The following is a 13,694-nucleotide window of genomic DNA, read 5'->3' as shown; positions in this document are numbered from 1 at the left end:
TCCCCAGAAATGAAAAAAAAACTTTGATTAGGCTTTTGACAGCGAAGAAGGAAGCGGTTGCCACCAGCAGCTTATTTGCGTTACCCGGACAGTCGCTAACTGGGAGAAAATGTGGCACCAAGCACTTGGCGCGAAATGAAGGATAAACCTGCGTGGATGGCAAACCTCCTAGCGTCCCCTGGGTCATTGCTACGCAGGTGAACCGGGACTGCCGGGATTCCCGGGTGCGAAGGGTGACACTGGCGCACCCGGCTTGCCCGGTGTCTTGGGTGAAAAGGGCAGCAAAGGTGAACCAGCCAGAGAAGGGACTCCAGGACCTCAAGGACCCCAAGGTTTGCCCGGATTCCCTGGAGAGAAAGGTTCGTGAAAGACGCACACGCTTCTTCGGAATAGCCCTAAGCTGCGCTGACTTAATTCAGGGGCTGTGCTGACTACGGCGCGGCACCGCATCGGAGACAGCCGACGCGTATATTGCGCTCTTTAAATGCATTGTGCTGTGATGTTGTCGTTACGGAAGAGAAGGCGCCCAAACGTCTGTCAACGAGATGCAGGATGCTTAATGCTGCTGCTATTTCAGCTTTGTGCGTATGTAAGACTACAAGACGCAGTTATAAAAGCTTTGATATTGCTGAAGCCAACGCTTGCGTAATTCTGCATAGTGTAAGATATTCATCCAAAAATATCTTCTGTCAGTCAGTGTCTAAAAAGTTCTTTAAGCTACAGTTGTGACCATTCTGTCCCAGATTTCAAAGCGTATTTCCTGTTATATCGAAGCTAACCTCAAACTCTGCAATCGTTGCAGGCGAGCCCGGTTACCCCGGCCTATCAGGATCACCCGGCACACCGGGACTTCCAGGAACAAAGGGCGAAGCCGGCTTTCCTGGCCTGCCAGGCCTGCCCGGTTTTGACGGAGCCCCAGGAGCCCCCGGAGAGCCCGGACGGGACGGCACAATCGGCTTCCCGGGAGTACCAGGTGCCGCATTTGCTTATACATGGGGGAGCGTGGCCGTCACTGACGCTCGGACCAAAACATTATGATTCGGTCCGATATTCTCTTCTATTCTTTTTCTTTTTTAAAAGGTTTAAATTCCCTGTATTAAGCATCAAGTAGTCTGAGGCGCACGGATTGTACGATATATTAGTTTTACTGACAGATGACGGTGTTCCTGTCCTACGCATAAAACACAAATACCCTATAGTAAGTCAAAGAAATGTACTTCGCACGCTGTAAATATTTCTGTAGAAGCGCTATTTCAATGCTTGTGTGAAATTTTCTTGTAAATTAAATTTTACACGACAGCAAGCTCAAACAACTTTTGCTATCAGCTAAGCCTTAGTTTAAATCTGTGTGATAATTCTGACCACCCGAAGCGCACCAAAATATATGACACACGTGTTTGACAGCGATAGCCATTAAATTTGATTTAATGCAGTTTTCACGTCGTCTGTAGAATCTTTCCTGTTTACTTGCCATCAGAAGGTCGTCAAAAAGGAAAACTTAATTTGTGCCCATCAACGATATGATTTTACTTCTTAAAGGTGAGATTTTAGCCATGGGGCGAACCAAACGCCCTTTATACGCCCATAATAATGTTAAAATGTTTATTCTGTAGCGTCATGGATTTTGACAGCATCTGTTCGGACCTATTTGATCGTTTACCAGAAAGACTACATCGAATTCTAAAGAAAAACCAGACTCGACCTAACTAGGTTTGCGAACTCCTCCTGGGCTAAACCGACGAAATATAAGAATATATACATTCCGTGACGTCATGCTGACCAACCGGCTGTGATTTCGGCGCGGAATTGAAGAAAGGGAAATTAAGCCTACATTTACTCTATTAGTACTACACCTTCGCTGAGGTAAACAATCAAAATAGATATTTGCAATAAAGCTTTTCTTGCCCAAATTGATGCATAGCGCCTCTTCACGCCACGTCATTGAACTGCTCTAGCTCGCTCGCAGTGGGGTCCTACGCGCCATCTCACGTGTGCTGCTCTATTCTCAGGCGAAAAGGGCGACAAAGGAGGTCCTGGCTTCCCTGGAATTCCGGGCCAGCGAGGCACTGATGGAGCCCCCGGTCTGCTCGGCGATAAGGGCGACGCCGGCTACCCCGGAGCTCCAGGCTTCGACGGTGCCCCCGGAGCGCCTGGAGCCAAGGGAGAGCCTGGTCTACCCGGACTGCCTGGAGAAAAGGGTCTGCCTGGCGACGTTTCCGAGAAGGGAGAGAGAGGATACCCGGGTCTTCCTGGATCCCCTGGCCCCGTTGGTCCTCCTGGAGCGCCTGGTAAGCTGAAAACAAGATATACGTCATTTGAATGGCCCTTTCGCGAGTTATGCAACCTTTATCACTGAACATTCGCTAAGACGCGAAAGGTACTGAGTGGTTCGCTTCCACGCCCTTGCCGGTTGGCTCTCATAGTAGAGGAAGGAGCCGCTGCATAGAAACAAAGTAATTTGATCAAATAAACTTTGTCTATCCCTTGTCACCATCCGAACCGTAACCCCGTGGCAATGACCCCACGGAGGCGGAGATGACCACTGAATCAGGCCGGCAGTTATTCTAAGGTACTGAAAATGTTAAAAAAAAAGAAAGGGCAAACCAGACATGACGGAAGTAGCGGGAAAATTAGGAAGAAAAAAAGGGAGCGACAGGACAGAGTGCTATTATTATTAAAATTAAGTGGCACGCTGACCTTTCGCTTTATTTTTTCTTCCAGGTTCACAACTGATAAGGACAAGTATCCACCAATGATAACATTGCACGAAAGCAGCATCCAGTTATTCTACAATGCAACTGCCTCAATCTGTCAAACAAATAAGAAAAACTAAAGTAAGAAATAAACTTCGGCAGCTTGATGCGTCTGCGTTGCTTTTACGGGAGCTTGTGCGCTGTCACGCTTAATTGATTATCATACCCCTTCAATTCTAGATAAGAGGGGAGGTTCCCTAACAGAAAAAAACCGGTAAAGGCAGCCGTATACTTTTCCTCTAGCGTATACGCTAGAGGCAATATGTACGGCTGCCTTTCCCGGTTTTTATCTTATGGAGTGTACGCCAGAGGCAACCTTGAGACGCACTGTCAGCAATCGAAGAAATGTTTCGAAGTCCTCCGCAGATACGTGTAGACTGCCAGACTCCAGCTATCGACGCATAAATCCTGTTATGTACACACTGCCAACAAATCAGCCAGAAAGTTAGTCTGAGACGGCGACTTTCAACCCGAAATTGGCCAATTGCTAATCTTTTATACTCAAGTGCTGCGGGTTCTTGGCCTTGAAGTTCATCATTGCGGTTCTCGCGTCAAATCGGTTAAAAATGTCGGCAAAGCATCCGCTGAAACAGTTCACCTGATTCGCAAAATTATGCCAAGGAGTGCTCGCACTGTTGTAGCTTTGTAGCCCGTGCCGTCCGGCAGCCGGAAATCATATACCAAGCCCAATTCCTACGACTTACTGCTCAATAGTGGGACAGACCGAAATGATAAATATAAGCACCATGAGAGCAATTACAGCTCTCACTTGTCTAACAACTGTTCCAACGCTGCAAAAGCACGCACAGATGAGCCAAGTTCACGGCATAAATGCAGCTCAAAGCATCGAAGTGTGGGAAGATATCTGGTGAGCGGAAAGATGTAAAAACCTCTTGAAAAAGGCGGGTCACGTATGCCGTTCACCTGCGGCTGTAGTTATATCGGTCAAACGGGGTGCTGTATCAACAAACGCTTTGGAGAGCCCAAAAATGATTTAACTAACAAAAAAAAAATCTAGTGTAGAACTGAACTGTAGTGGCAGCGGATGTAAGTCTTGTTTTGAAACAGCTGTGCTCGATCTGAATGACGATCAGGACACGCTTGAAGTTTCTGAGGCCTTCTATATTAAAAAAAAAAAGAAAAATATGGAGATTGTTGCGTAAGTCAACCTCCGGTGACTTCGCATGAAAAGGAATTTCCTCTTTTGAACCTACGTACCCATTAATTTGCTATCTTTCTAACCGTTAACTTTTTGGCCATACGTGTCTTTTCAAAATGTTGCTGCTAGTTCTTAGACCTGCCGACACTGACACCACAATTGTAGCTCATACTGAGCGCGATAGTACTCTGCTCCTGCTGCTGGTCCCTTTCATTTACCTTGGTCTTGCCCTAAGGCAAAGCCGGTCCGTGAATATGCACTCAGGAATATTAAGAACTGCCCAAATTAACGACTATGAGCGATGGCTCATGAACAATGCATTTCACAAGGCATTGTTGCAGCATATGCGTGAAATATGGGACTCCATGCTTATTTATTATTTAATTTCCACGTTATGACATGTGGCAATCCACGCAAAACAAAACAGTTTTCGTGTGCTGTGGTCATCTTTGCATGGTGAAATTCGCTGTTAACCAAGCGTAATCATCCGGATTCAATCAGAGGCTTAGCGAGGTAGACTAGGGCTACCAGGCTTGTAGCTACTCGCTTAAATCCTGATGAGCATATGTGCAAAACACCTAGTTTATACCCCACTTGACTCTCCCAAATCAAAACTTTTGCTGCCCCTCCTCCTTTAACAACGCACGTAGGTCACAGCTGCTCACTAGAACATTGGAACGCCAATGCCATTACGAGTGGCACGATGCCAAAGCCACAAGAAGCCCCAACGGCAAACAGGCTTCAAGAACTTTTACCGAATGACTGCATCCTGGGAAAGCCGTGCGGAGGACGTGTTACTACAGCCGCGCTGTCTATTTGCAGGTTATGATGGAGTCGCTGGGTTGAAGGGAGATCCTGGACCACCGGGCCAAGGCCTACCAGGTCTTCAGGGCCCACCAGGACCAAAAGGAGCTGATGGCTTCCCGGGAGTGCCTGGAACACCAGGAGAGAAGGGTGCCGACGGATCACCTGGTTTCCCCGGCGTCAAGGGAGACAGAGTAAGGGCCTTGCGGACATCTCAAACATCCACACCGCATACTTTGTCAATGATGACTATCGCTCGGAGCCTTCGTTAGCAGCAAATGTACCCTGACACGAAGCACCCTGACATAATAGCAGTGCCACTATTTGTATTTGACTCTATGATATGTGACTCTATCGGCAGTTCCTAATTCAGTTATTACTGAAGTCGAAGTTCTTGTTATTGTAGGGAAGGGTCCATACGCCCGCAGCAGGCAATTTACACTTTATGGCAATTATAAACGTGGTAAAAAGGCATGATTAATAGCGACTATAATGTACATAATTTTTTTTTCTCGGTCAGTTTTCTACTGTAGTTCCTCAACTTCGGTAACGCAAGCGTTTAAATTTCACTGCGGGAGCTCAGGCTGCAACCTGCATACTTGTTTCTTTCAATGCTCTAACCGTAAATTCACAAGTGACATCAATACATCGCTTCAAGTTCATTTCGATTGCACCTAGCAGCGTTACGGATACTCATATAAGTTTTGTAAACACGGAATAAACCGATGAATTCCCTCTTGACCTTGGTACGCAGTATGCAGATGCAGGCCGCACGCAGAACCTCAGAATACGAACATCGTACATGTACCCTTAGTTTGTAGCTGCATGCTTAATTTCGGTGCAAATTCATCCACTTAGTGGCTACTGTGTTAAGACAACTTCTTGTTACGGGCGCTTTACTACTTGGCAGCCACGCCATCCAATCAGCCGAAGCAGTGAAGCTCGTATCAAGTGTTCAGCGCTGTAGTCATGGTGTGCAGCGCGCTAACTCTCGCGTGACACACGCAGGGCTTCCCCGGCCTCCCAGGCCCGCCGGGTCAACCAGGACGCGATGGCGCACCAGGTATAATAGGACCAAAGGGATTCGACGGCGCGCCTGGCTTGCCCGGAAACAAGGGCGACCGCGGCCAGGATGGCTTTCCTGGAGTTCCGGGTCCCGTCGGACCTGTCGGACCTACCGGATCACCCGGTTTCCCCGGCCTGGACGGAGGGCCAGGCCAAAAGGGAGACCGTGGATACCCTGGCCTGCCCGGTACGGTGGCGCGCTTAGGCGAAGTTAGTCAAATAGGCTCGGTAAATTAATAAGCGAAGAAAAGCTGAACGCCACCTCGCCCACTCACGAGAGCCACAATGTGACGTCGCGCTTGTATCCTGTCCGCATGCGCGAAAGGCACAAAGGGCACTGCAAAGCTAAGAGTCACTTCATTCAATAGACGTCTCATGGCCGTTCAGTTAAAAGAATGCATGCGCACGGCCGTCTCTCGTTTGGCCTGAAGTGGAGTTACTGTAGTAGCATATGCTCCCTGTATGAGTGGTCATGTAAAACTCTATAGTCGAAACATTTGCAAAGCTTCGGTCGTTTGATCCTGCGTATTGATGAATTGACATCAGTCGCTCCATTCGTCTTTATTAAGAACATCGAAATCAAGGAGCAAAGAAGCACTTGGCTTTCCAATGAGAGCTTTACGTACCTTGAATATTAAACATGGCAATGCCAATAATGGTATCGTGGGCAAACAGACGATCTACTAGCGCTTCATTCCGGAGAGTACGAAGGGCACAGGTTGTCTTCAGCCGTAAACCACTCTTTCATTTATACTTTACTCTGTGATAATATTAGAATGAGGAGTGTTGTTACTTTTGTCGCCAGTGGCACGCACACACAGCTAGTTCTGTCCCGATCCTGCAGTGTCGTCGCTCACGCCCGTGAATGTGCTTTAAAAACAAGTTCAAATTTGTGTGCAGAGAAGCGAATAGGGTATCTGCATATCTCAGTCTGTGCGTGCGAACCTTCTGTAGATGCCACCCTCTATATTTTATTACCATTTCTTGGTTTAAATAGATCAATCTCTGCACAGTTATCGCAAACAAAACTTAAACTTTATAGGTGGAAACTATTCAACACTATATGCAGACTCACAGTGAAATTGTTCCCTCACAAGTGAATCGGTGTTCCCTGCAGGTGAAAAGGGAGAAAAGGGTCTCAAGGGAGACGAAGGCGTTGCAGGATTCCCGGGACTTCCTGGCGAAAAAGGAAACCGAGGATACGATGGAGTTCCTGGACTCCCAGGTTAGATTATGCCGGTTATTTGTTACATTGTGCATATTCATTTTTGTGATTAAGAGAAACTACGTATGCGACTGTGCTTATAGTCATGTGGGCTGTATAGTTGCCCCTCCCCCCCCCACAAGAGTGTGTGAACAACTCACACTTCTTCTTCAGATGAACAAATAATACTGCATAAACAAGCCAGCACAGTTAGCGCGCTTGGCTGCGTTCGAATTAAGTAAAAATGATGCCTCAAAAAGCGCAGTTAATGGCAGAACCATTGACTAGCACGAGTCATAGACACTTGTTTTGTTGTTTTATATATGTTATTTATTTTGTTGACATAATATAAAGGAGGGAACGATAACCTCAATGTGTGCAACATCAAATGAGGAAATCGCGTACTACAACTGTTTTACCCATTTCCTGCAAAATGATGCGTGCCCTTTCGCAGGTGACAAGGGAGACAGAGGGACGCCCGGACTGCCAGGTCTCTCAGGTCTTGACGGAGAGCGAGGGTTCCCAGGTGCGCTTGCTGTTTTCGGTTCATCGGTCTTCTCTTACAGGCAACTTTTCTGCTAGCAAAAGAACTTGCGTTTCTATTCGACATCTTACAAACAATCCCTGTTTTCTCTAGGGGCCCCCGGTCCTCAGGGCCTTCCTGGTCTTCCAGGACAAGGCGGAGTAGGTGCCAAGGGTGAAAAGGGCGACGTCGGCCGACCCGGCCTGGACGGTTTTCCTGGACTTCCTGGTTTAAAGGGTGGGTTAGCTCGGGCTAGTGCTTCGAGAATGCTCTCAAACCGTTTTTGACGCTACTCCAAGCCGGCGTACCTAGCCACGCTTGTCTGCTGCTGGCTGATCTATCTGTGCGCGGTTCCTAAACAGGTGACGCAGGTTTCCCCGGGCTGCCCGGCCAGAGGGGACCCCCAGGCGAGTCTCCCACCGAAGGTATACCGGGACAGAAGGGCGAGCGCGGCTACCCCGGTCCGCCAGGTCTGCCTGGTCAGAACGGCTTGCCGGGCCCCAAGGGTCAGGACGGTTTCCCAGGCCTAGATGGTGAAAAGGGAGATGCCGGCTTCCCAGGCCTCCCAGGACCACCGGGACCACCGGGACTGCCAGGATTTCCTGGTACGCCACGTAATGGGGGCCAATTCCCACAATACCTACCACTTCGCGTCGGTCCTGTAGTTACGTTTAGGGTACTTTCTTCAAGTTCAAGTTATTGCGCTGTTCGAGCAACATTGTAAGGAGCTTTAAATCCAGATTGTTTATATGCTGAAGTAATACTTATTTACAAGCAACATCGCGACCTGCTGGCGAGAGTGACATTCTCGGCTCCTTGACCCAGTGCGCAAGGGAGTACAAACTCCTGCGATGCTTCTCACTGATATTCCTGGTACGCTGCCATTTTTTTCATTTCTGCAGGCGAAGATGGATTCCCTGGCGTGCCGGGAGTTAAGGGCGACAAGGGCGACGCTGGTTTCCCGGGTCTTCCAGGCTTGGTAGGCCTCAAAGGAGAACCTGGTCTTCCTGGATTCGCTGGTTTGGACGGAGCTCCCGGTACGGTTCTATTCGGTATTTTATTAACCTCCTCGTTAAAATTACAATAAGATTCGTGCGCATCATAGCGCTTAAATTCACGCATAAATGACGCAGTGACAATTTTTGTCTAAATATCTGGGCATAGTTTTCTTCTTACCTGCATACCTTTGCAAATTTTGTAACGAAGGGTGACGAAGATGTCATGCGTGTGTAAGCCATGAAGCCATGTGTTGTTTGCAGGGCTTCCTGGTCTCCAGGGAGACAAAGGAGAACCAGGCCCTGCCAACTTAGTGAAGGGAGAAAAGGGCGAACGTGGAGAGACGGGTGCCCCAGGCCTGCCAGGACCTAAGGGCAACCCAGGAGCCCCTGGCTTCCCAGGTTCGTACGTCGACGACTGTTGCCAGTTTTTAGTGACAACCTTTACGCTTGTCCGTTCATGCTTGAATACGGCTACTTAACTAAGGTCCGCATCCGTGGATGCGAACTGAATTGTTTTTGTTGCGCGTTACCGAACGTCTAAGCGGTGTTTGATCCGCTAATTACACCATATATTTGATCGCATTGACTTTTATCCAACGTGCCATGTTGTGCGGCATTTAATTTCTGATATACCACATACGCTGCCTTGACTGCAATTATATAATTGATTCTGGTACTATCCACGATTCCATGAACAAGTCGAACTTACCGAGCTGCGAAAATAAAGATTGACAGTAGATGTAGCCAAGCCATTAATGCACGCAAGGTGCGTCACAACAGCTGCTTAAACATCAAAGCAGCTGCGCAGAACGGCTGTCTGGACGACTCTTGCCTACGTAGATATTTTGAACTAGGCCGGACCACTACCTACCCACTTGGACTCTGCTATTACAAACTGTATGCGACCAGCAAATGTGTTTAATGTAGAAAATACCGAATTTGTATGGGATGACATTGAGCCCAAGACATACTATTGGAAATGCGTTTATATACGGGCTTAAATTGTTCACTGCTTACTGTTCTCCCTGTGGTTCAAACAGCTTAGCGTAGTAGACTGTGAAGCATCAATAAGCATGAATTGTTGGCCTCCGGCGCAGGGCTGAAGGGAGACGCTGGCCGACCAGGTCCACAGGGTCCTCCGGGACCAGTGGGTCCTGTAGGACCAAAGGGAGAACGCGGTCTGCAAGGTACCGCGGGTCTACCGGGTCTCCCGGGAGCACAGGGCCAACCAGGCAATCCGGGTCCGCCAGGACTGCCCGGCGGCGACTACCTCATGGGAATCCTGTTGGTCCGCCACAGCCAGTCGGCGACAGTGCCGACCTGCTTCAATGGCATGACCAAGCTCTGGGACGGTTACTCGCTCCTCTACATCGAAGGCAACGAAAAGTCCCACAACCAGGATCTCGGTCAGTTGTCTCCACATCAATCTTGGTTGTCCGCACACAGCCAGAAACCGTAGCAGCAACAGCTTAACGCCATGATCACTATAGTTTCACCAAGATCCAATAGGTTTAATCCACAATTTCAGTCGAAGGCAATAATGTTCCCGCAGCATTGGATGCAACAAAATGTATTCATGGAGAGCTGCCTCCATAAAGATGTGAATGCCTGTACACGGTGGTGACCGAAGAATTCACTACGACCTTCGGCCACAAAGCTACTCGAACTCTGTGTCTTCGCGCTCCAAACGATAGTTCGCAAGAGCCGTGAGGTCACTAAAAGGAGCGAACGTAATTCGTTGGTGCATCTACACAAATTCTCTAACTTGAGCAATGGTGTAATTGTCACTGTGTTCTTAGGTTGTCGCCGACTATAGCTTGCCTCGTTTTATGACGTCAGACCAAGCCCTCTCTTCAAAGAGCCTTCACAATGCTTCACTATTTCTATCCGCCCCTTTTACAGGTTATGCCGGCTCCTGCCTCAGGAGATTTAGCACCATGCCTTTCCTGTTTTGCGACTTCAACAGCGTGTGCAATTACGCCAGCCGCAACGACAAGTCCTACTGGCTTTCGACGAACGCACCGATACCAATGATGCCCGTTGGAGAAGACACCATCAGACAGTACATCAGTCGATGCGTGGTCTGTGAAGCCCCAGCCAACGTCATAGCAGTTCACAGCCAGTCCATGTCAATACCCGAGTGCCCATCTGGAGGGTGGAACCAGTTGTGGATTGGTTACAGTTTTGCCATGGTGAGCATTTAATGGTTTACCGCACATTTTTAACCACCCTGTGAACTAGCAACTTACGCCGGGTTTCAGCGATAATACCTAGATGACGCACAGCGCAACCATGCAGCGGCTACAGCGCTCAGTCTGTATTGTAGCAACTTCGTATTGCTTTCTGCTCCATAGATAAACTCAAGGTCAGCAGGTAGTAAACAGAGCAAATGCGGTGCACAGAAAGAGCGCCAGGACAACGTGCTGTCAGTTCTTGTCTTGTTTTCTTCTAGGCTCGATGCTAGCACGAAAACTGCCTAGCGGCGAACTACAAGACAAAGTCGCGCACTTACGCACATTTACCAGTACGCGCGTTGTCCTGTCATTCTTGCTGTGAACCAGCTTTGCATTGTTCACCCACACGTTGTTATGCGCCAACAGACCCAAGCGCATACCATCACCTAGGTCAACGTGTTGCACTACACGCTACTAACGCGACGAAAGTATGAACGCGACAAGCCTCGCTACCCGCCGCGATAGCCCAGCGGCTATGGCGTTGCGCCGCTGAGCTCGAGATCGCGGGTCCGATGCCGACGGCCGCATTTCGATGGAATAGAAATGCAAAAACTCTCGCGTACTTTGAGTTAGGTGCGCGTTAAAAAAACGCCAGATGTTAAATATTAATCTGGAGCCCCCAACCATGGCGTGCCTCAGGATCGTATCGTACTTATGAAACGTGAATCCCCAGAATATAATTTTCAACTAGCCTCGCTGCTCTTTTTGGGCCTCCCCATTTGACCTCTTTCTGATTTTACTGTAAGGGCTGTCCGTGGTCCAGCTATACGTGATATTAGAGTTCAAGCGTGCATTTTATCGTTTATATGAGGCGTTGGCAGCAACCACGGCGGTCAAAGCCTCCATGCAAGAGTTGCATGAAGGCTCCCTACCATGGGCTGATAGCGAAATTGGCGATCGGGTCTTAACAACGCATAAAAGATTTTGTCAGACGACGAGAAAATGCGAGAACCTCCTCCAGTTTGCAAACAAAAAGCGGTATTACGGCGCGAGCGCCGTCTTCTGCACTCCGACGCCGTGTCTTTTGCTCGCTTCGCTGACACCCCTCCAGCCCATTGCATCAAGAATCCCTTGCTAACGGAATCTCTTCAGTTGGAATAGAACCTTCATCACTTCAGGTTCCTCGGGATTTTGATGCATAGTATCATGAAAAGCAAAAAATAAGCTCCGCACGCTCACTGTTCAACTGGCACCATATTTTGCCGCCATTTCGATAGGCTACACATTAATACAGCTGTATATGTTGGCATTGATAAGCTGGTGAGAGGGATGTACGACATACCTCAACTAGACCGACCTCTCTACCCTTCTTATCAACAACCTCGCCCTCTTCCCGCTAGCAGCACTACAGAGCCGTGTCATCTTTGTGACGGCACAGTGCGAGATAGTTATATAAGCGTTTTATGTTTATAATGCGGTACACGTCTGAAACGCAGCACACGGCAGCCGGCGCCGAGGGAGGCGGTCAGTCGCTGTCCAGTCCCGGTTCGTGCCTCGAGGACTTCAGGGCCACGCCGTTCATTGAGTGCAACGGCGCGCGCGGCACGTGCCACTACTTCGCCAATAAGCTCAGCTTCTGGCTGTCCACCATCGAGCAGGACTTCCAGTTCGAACGGCCCGTCAGCGAAACGCTCAAGGCTGGCAAGCTTCGCAACCGTGTTAGTCGCTGTGCTGTATGCATCAAAGACTCCAACATCGGCTTCTAGGCGCACAGATGGCGAGTAAAAGAACGACGGACAGTGCCCAGCAGGAGAGCTAAGGACCCACCCGATGTAGCGGGCGGAATGATGTCCCGAAGCACGATGTGGGTTCTTTCTTCCTTTTTTTTTTTTTCTGCACTTGATTAGAAAAAATTTTTATTGTTGTTGTTGTTACTGTTTTCTACTTCTTTTTTGTTTTTCCTTTCATCAGCACAGGTGGAACCCAGCTTGTCTTCTTGCCGTTTTGTTGCAGGATAGTAAAGGGCGCATTTGTACATGTTTTCATCATAGCTCTTGAACTTAAACGGTGCTTCGTTTGTTTTCTTCTAGACTCGATGCTAGCATGCAAAGCTGCCTAGCAGCGAACTGCCAAGTCAATATCGCACACATACACACGAACATTTACCGATACGCGGAAACACCTACCAAGTGACTGCTCTTTTAAATGGACAATCAGAAAAGCTTACTGTGCGATTCATGCTGGAGCTGTCTACAAGTTGGACAGTCGCAATGGTGCCGTACAAGGTAGCAGTGGAGAACTGGTCACTTTATTTAATATTCTTCCTTTTGGCTCAGCGTTTTTCTTTTTTCCTTGTTACGTTGTTACAACCAGCGAGCGGATCGAGGGCTCAGAAATGGACATACATCGTCACTACACACATCTGTACCACTATTGCTTATGCAAAGTACGCCAAAGCAGTTCTCTCTTTTTCCTTTCAATAATATGTGCTGCATTTTCTCCTGTAACACTGCCATTTTTATATTATCAGACCAATTTTGTTGGCTGTGCAACCTCACTGTGTGACGTCAAATGTGTTGTTTACTTGAGCAGCGCAGTCTAGAATTGTTTTTCTTAGAGCATCATGTTTGAGGCTTCGGGGGTCGGGGAACACTGCCATTGAACTTAAACTAGTCGCTCTGTGTAAAAAATTATGTTGCATAAAATAAAACAATGCTAAGCATTTTTATGTTCCTAACCGTGGTGTTTCTTTGTGTACTGCTGCGGTGGTGTTCCTGCTGCTCGAGAATAAGGCACACTCTACTCACGCATGGCACACGCTTGGGCAACGAGTAGTGCCGTAGCAGTTCAGCATTAATCGCACGTCAATGGTCGTACACCCTTGTTCAAGTCAGTTCACTGAAAGAAACTCCTTCGGGAACAAAACACAAGAACAGACAGTCAAGCAAAGTGCGGATATGCCTTACGTGGTTATCCGTGACAAGTTGCAGGTTGCTATAGTGGAGAAAGAGATT

The 13,694-nt window shown here is 48.3% G+C and overlaps 1 protein-coding gene across 1 annotated transcript in view; it reads left to right on the top strand.

Annotated features, from left to right (window-relative positions):
• Window positions 1–13,417, top strand: part of Col4a1 (Collagen type IV alpha 1) — a 69,721-nt gene extending 56,304 nt beyond the window's left edge. Inside the window, exons 25-38 of the mRNA XM_050196175.2 lie at window positions 198–359; window positions 803–973; window positions 2,010–2,288; window positions 4,735–4,910; window positions 5,725–5,968; window positions 6,899–7,006; window positions 7,440–7,511; window positions 7,623–7,745; window positions 7,871–8,113; window positions 8,411–8,545; window positions 8,768–8,905; window positions 9,604–9,912; window positions 10,409–10,698; window positions 12,177–13,417. Coding sequence (XP_050052132.1) covers window positions 198–359; window positions 803–973; window positions 2,010–2,288; window positions 4,735–4,910; window positions 5,725–5,968; window positions 6,899–7,006; window positions 7,440–7,511; window positions 7,623–7,745; window positions 7,871–8,113; window positions 8,411–8,545; window positions 8,768–8,905; window positions 9,604–9,912; window positions 10,409–10,698; window positions 12,177–12,446 — 2,720 coding nt within the window. The 3' untranslated portion in view covers window positions 12,447–13,417. The remainder of the gene's footprint in view (window positions 1–197; window positions 360–802; window positions 974–2,009; window positions 2,289–4,734; window positions 4,911–5,724; window positions 5,969–6,898; window positions 7,007–7,439; window positions 7,512–7,622; window positions 7,746–7,870; window positions 8,114–8,410; window positions 8,546–8,767; window positions 8,906–9,603; window positions 9,913–10,408; window positions 10,699–12,176) is intronic.
• Window positions 13,418–13,694: the final 277 nt, after the last annotated feature.

Source organism: Dermacentor andersoni, chromosome 1, assembly GCF_023375885.2.
Source record: "Dermacentor andersoni chromosome 1, qqDerAnde1_hic_scaffold, whole genome shotgun sequence".
NCBI classification, from domain to species: domain Eukaryota; kingdom Metazoa; phylum Arthropoda; class Arachnida; order Ixodida; family Ixodidae; genus Dermacentor; species Dermacentor andersoni.
The sequence above is the reverse complement of the archived record's forward strand: the minus strand, read 5'-3'. Positions and strand labels throughout refer to the sequence as shown.